The sequence below is a fragment of the Elaeis guineensis genome, chromosome 3, assembly GCF_000442705.2.
Source record: "Elaeis guineensis isolate ETL-2024a chromosome 3, EG11, whole genome shotgun sequence".
Classification (NCBI taxonomy): Eukaryota; Viridiplantae; Streptophyta; class Magnoliopsida; order Arecales; family Arecaceae; genus Elaeis; species Elaeis guineensis.
In genome coordinates, this window is record NC_025995.2 from 117,927,473 (window position 1) to 117,931,414 (window position 3,942).

Consider the following 3,942-nt stretch of genomic DNA (forward strand, 5'->3'; position numbering starts at 1 on the left):
TAAGAATAATGGGCAATAATAAATAAGGTAACTACTCACTATACAAATAAAGTAATCTCACAGTTAAGAATAAAAGATAACTACGTAATCTAAATAAAAGGCAAAGAATCTAATCTACTTAGGAAGCAGGAAATCACTAATTATATAAAGCAGAAAATTATTCTAACTTATAGAAAGCAGTAGATCACCAGACTATAGAAAGTAAAAAAAATTTCTATGCATGCAAATAAAGAAATTTAGATTTAAAATAGTAAATTTACTATATATGGAAAGTAATATAAAGCAAAAATTTTTTCAAAAAAAATAAATAAATGATAATTAAGTAATTAAAATAAATTAACTAACAATAAAAGATAAACTACTAATCAACAAAGTAAAGTATGGAAAGCAAGAGTGACAAAGAAGAAAATAATCAACTAGAAATATAAAGCAGTAAAGCATATAAGGCAGTCAAGCAATGTAAAGTAAGAAATAAAAATATAAAAAGTAGTAAATTATTTTTTTTAATTATTTTATAGATTTTTTTTAATTTTTTTTTCAAAATAATTCGTCAAGATCTCCGACAACGGTGCCAAAATTTGATGCGTGTCGTCGCACATCAAAATTAATCCTACTCACTACTATATAGATAGGATAAGTCGGGATCGTATCCACAGAGATCTTAGTTGATTGTTTCAAAAATACAAAAGAAAAGAATAATAGATTGCAAGAAACTAAGAAAGAAGCATAAAAATTGTAATAAAATTATTTTTTATTAATCAAATAAAGAAGCATACATAAAGAAAAAAAATAAAATTATGATACAAGACAACTAAACCAAGTTGATCTTCTCGCTGCATCCGATAGTAGATGCGTCTCTTTGAATCCTTCATCTTCCTCTGTGCAGACAGCGACAGAATGGCTGGATGGCTTGGTCTAGGAACTCCAAGGAAGAAAGATTGATAGAAGTGGGTATATAGAAGAGAAAGGATAGCGGCACTAGGATTAAGACCTCTCTTAGATTTGATAGGATGTGAAAAAGAGATCTGTAGAGGAATATGGTGTCGTACTATAGTTAGAATCTCTCCTAGGCTTATGGAGAAGAAGAAGAGGGAGAGAGAAAGAGAAAAGCTTGAAGAGAACTTAGGGTTGGCTTGATTGAAGAAGATGTAGGCCTTGGGATTCTATTTATAGAGTGGGGAGGCTAGGGTTTCATGAAAAGAAAGGTGGGAGCGTGAATAAGGATCCTTGGATCTTCATATTAATTTTCCTCCGTTGATTTTTAAGTCGTGTTCATACTGGAATATGAGCTGGTCGCCTAGTTCACTCAAGTCTGATCCAATTTGAGTTCAATTTGAGTCAAATGAATCCAAACTCCCAATTACCTATAAAATAGACTAGAGAGTATCAAATTTTAATAAAATAATATCAATTATTACAATATTTAGTATTTCTAACGACTTAAATTAAGTATTCATCAGTATCCCGCCGTCGATTGGCATAGTCAACTTACTCTGAGTATGAAGTCGGTTACAGTCCGAGTGCTGTTGAATGTAAATGGCCGTAGATAGCACGTTAACTCTAGTCGGCCTGATGTCGACCAGGAGTGAGCTGTCTTTAGTCGATCGGATGACGTTGATAGAGGCCATCATTGAGTTGATCGGACAGGACTCATTGATCTGAGTCGGAAGAAGCAACAGTGGCTTAGTCGGTGCAGCTTCTTTAGTCGGCTTAGAGATGAGTAGGAAGGTAGTCGATGAATTGATGAGAATCTATTCTAATACTTCGCATCAAATTAAAAAATATTTTAAAACTCTTAAGTAATTAAAAATTTAGGAACAGATATTCATTTTCTTCGGTTCTTCTCAGAGCCATCACATTAAAAGGTATTTTAAAGTTTCTAGCAAAAAAATTTTTTTTTAAAGTTTTTAAATAACTAAAAATTTTAGAAAGAAACATCAGTTTTATCTTTAAATTTTAAATTTTCTTTTAAATAAAAAATTCCAATAGAAGAGACATGGAGCAGAGAAAATATATTTTAATTATATCAAAAAGTAATGGGTAAGGACATCCTCCAATATACAATGACGCGAGTAAAATATCAGGAAACTTTCTCGAGTCGTCCGGCGCACGACACGCTCTCTAGGTAAGATGGGTAGGCAGCGCAACGTTGATGTCATCGTATCAACCGGTGCTCCCGCAGCACGGCGCTGCCGTTAACGTGCACCGCTGGCTCTCTTCTCCTCCCACATGCAACTCTACGAACCCTCGCCGAAATACCGCCGAGCACTCCGGCAACTCCCCCAGGTCCGCGAACATGGAGTCCTCCTCCCCCCCGCCGCCGTGGCCCGCCAACCTTTCGCACTCGTCGGCGAACATGATCGCGATATCGGCAGTGGCGCCGTCGCCCCCGGCGCCACACATGGAGCCGTAGAGAAGGGCGTCAACGGTCTCCGGCGGAGAGGAGGACGCGACGTCGGAGAACCAGTAGAGTTCGTCGGGCGTTATGAGGGACGACGACTCGTCAGCGATCAAATCGGCGAACTTCTTGTCCGGATCAGCTGGACGGGGCCGGACGGAGTCGGCCGCGTCCGGTTCTGGGTCCGGGGTCGAGGCTTCGACCTGCTGGAGCATGGAACTCCGGTGGTGGTAGTCTTTTGGGAGGGGCCCAGAGTGGTTGTGCTGCCCGGCGTACGTTGTCACTAGCATGGCGGGGTCCACACGGCTCCTCTCCACTTGCTTTCTCGCCGGACACCCCTTGTAGCTGCTGCACCTGTAGTAGCCCCTGGAAGTGAGAAGAAAAAAGACGCGCGTTATAATGGGATCCGACTGTGTCCGGTTGAAGTGCACCGGAGGCGATTGATGGTAAGGGAGGCAAATGGTACCTGGGATAGGGGGAGCCCTTGATCGGCTTCTGGCCGTACTTCCGCCAGGCCCAGGAATCGCACGGCGGAGAAGCTCTGTCGCCGTTGGGTACGGACACCACTCGTTTCTGGACCGACCGCCGGCTATCAAAATTAGGATAAAAAAATTAATTAAAATTTACCCAATATAAATATAATTGGAAGAGGGAAAGAAAAAGAGAGCACCGGGGGAACAGCAGACCCACCTTCGGCTGGGAGAGGTACAGGAGGGAAGGAGGGGGGAGCTCTTCAGGTCACAGCAGACCAACCTTCGGCTGGGGGAGGTACAGGAGGGAAGGAGGGGGGAGCTCTTCAGGTCAGCGGTGGAGGGCGGACATGTACCGTTGGGCTCAGGGTCGATGCAATGATCTTCATGATCGCTGCTGCTGCTGGAACGGCCATCCATCACGTGGATTTGCCGTACTTCAGTAAATCCGAGCCGTTGATTTCGCGATCACCGTTCCGTAGGGAAGACCGGAAACCAAACGAGAAAAGAAAAACTAGGAGAATATCGCGAAGGAGGTGACAGAAAGTAGGGGATAGAGAGAGAGAGAGAGAGAGAGAGAGGAGCGGGAGGGTGCAGAGTCTGGGTTATAAATGAGGCTGGGTTTCTGAACCAGTAAAAATAAATAAATAAATAAATAAATAAATAAAAAGAAGTTAGATTGTAAGACCCTTCGGGTAACGGTGCTATTTTTTTTAGTTAAACAAAATTTTAGATAAAGATGAGAATTAATATCGATAGAATTCGTTAACAGAATATATCACATGATTTACACATATCTCTCTCTATATATATCTAAAGTGGCGTAGTTTAAGCTGATTTATTTTATTACTCATTAAAAATAAAAAAAATGACTGTTATAAATAAGGACTGAAATCCAGAATTAAAGTTTTGGGGGCGTTAAAGAAAAATCTCAAATTAGGATTCTTCTACATTTTCCACCATGAGGGACGATAGATTCCATCGAATTGAAGAGTTCTTCTAGTTTCTATCACGCATAGGTCCGAAATGATGGAGTTCGATGTCAAGCTTAAGGAGAACGATGACGAGATGCCA

At 40.8% G+C, this 3,942-nt stretch overlaps 1 protein-coding gene across 1 annotated transcript; it reads right to left on the reverse strand.

The window, feature by feature from the left end:
• Positions 1–2,010: 2,010 nt before the first annotated feature.
• LOC140856141 (probable WRKY transcription factor 65) lies at positions 2,011–3,435 on the reverse strand. The gene is made up of 3 exons (XM_073253307.1): positions 3,089–3,435; positions 2,865–2,987; positions 2,011–2,764 (listed from the first exon to the last, which is right to left on the reverse strand). Exons 1-3 carry the CDS (start codon positions 3,286–3,288, stop codon positions 2,164–2,166), a joined length of 924 nt encoding a protein of 307 aa, XP_073109408.1. The 5' UTR covers positions 3,289–3,435; the 3' UTR covers positions 2,011–2,163.
• Between the last annotated feature and the right edge of the window lie 507 nt (positions 3,436–3,942).

What these genes read in the sequence shown, in the direction of transcription:
- LOC140856141 (XM_073253307.1), bottom strand. Translation starts at nt 3,288, where the DNA reads ATGGATGGCCGTTCCAGCAGCAGCAGCGATCATGAAGATCATTGCATC. An exon ending in TGTACCTCTCCCAGCCGAAG is followed by an intron (nt 2,988 to 3,088) that starts GTGGGTCTGCTG and finishes TAATTTTGATAG; the next exon opens with CCGGCGGTCGGTCCAGAAAC. An exon ending in AAGGGCTCCCCCTATCCCAG is followed by an intron (nt 2,765 to 2,864) that starts GTACCATTTGCC and finishes TCTCACTTCCAG; the next exon opens with GGGCTACTACAGGTGCAGCA.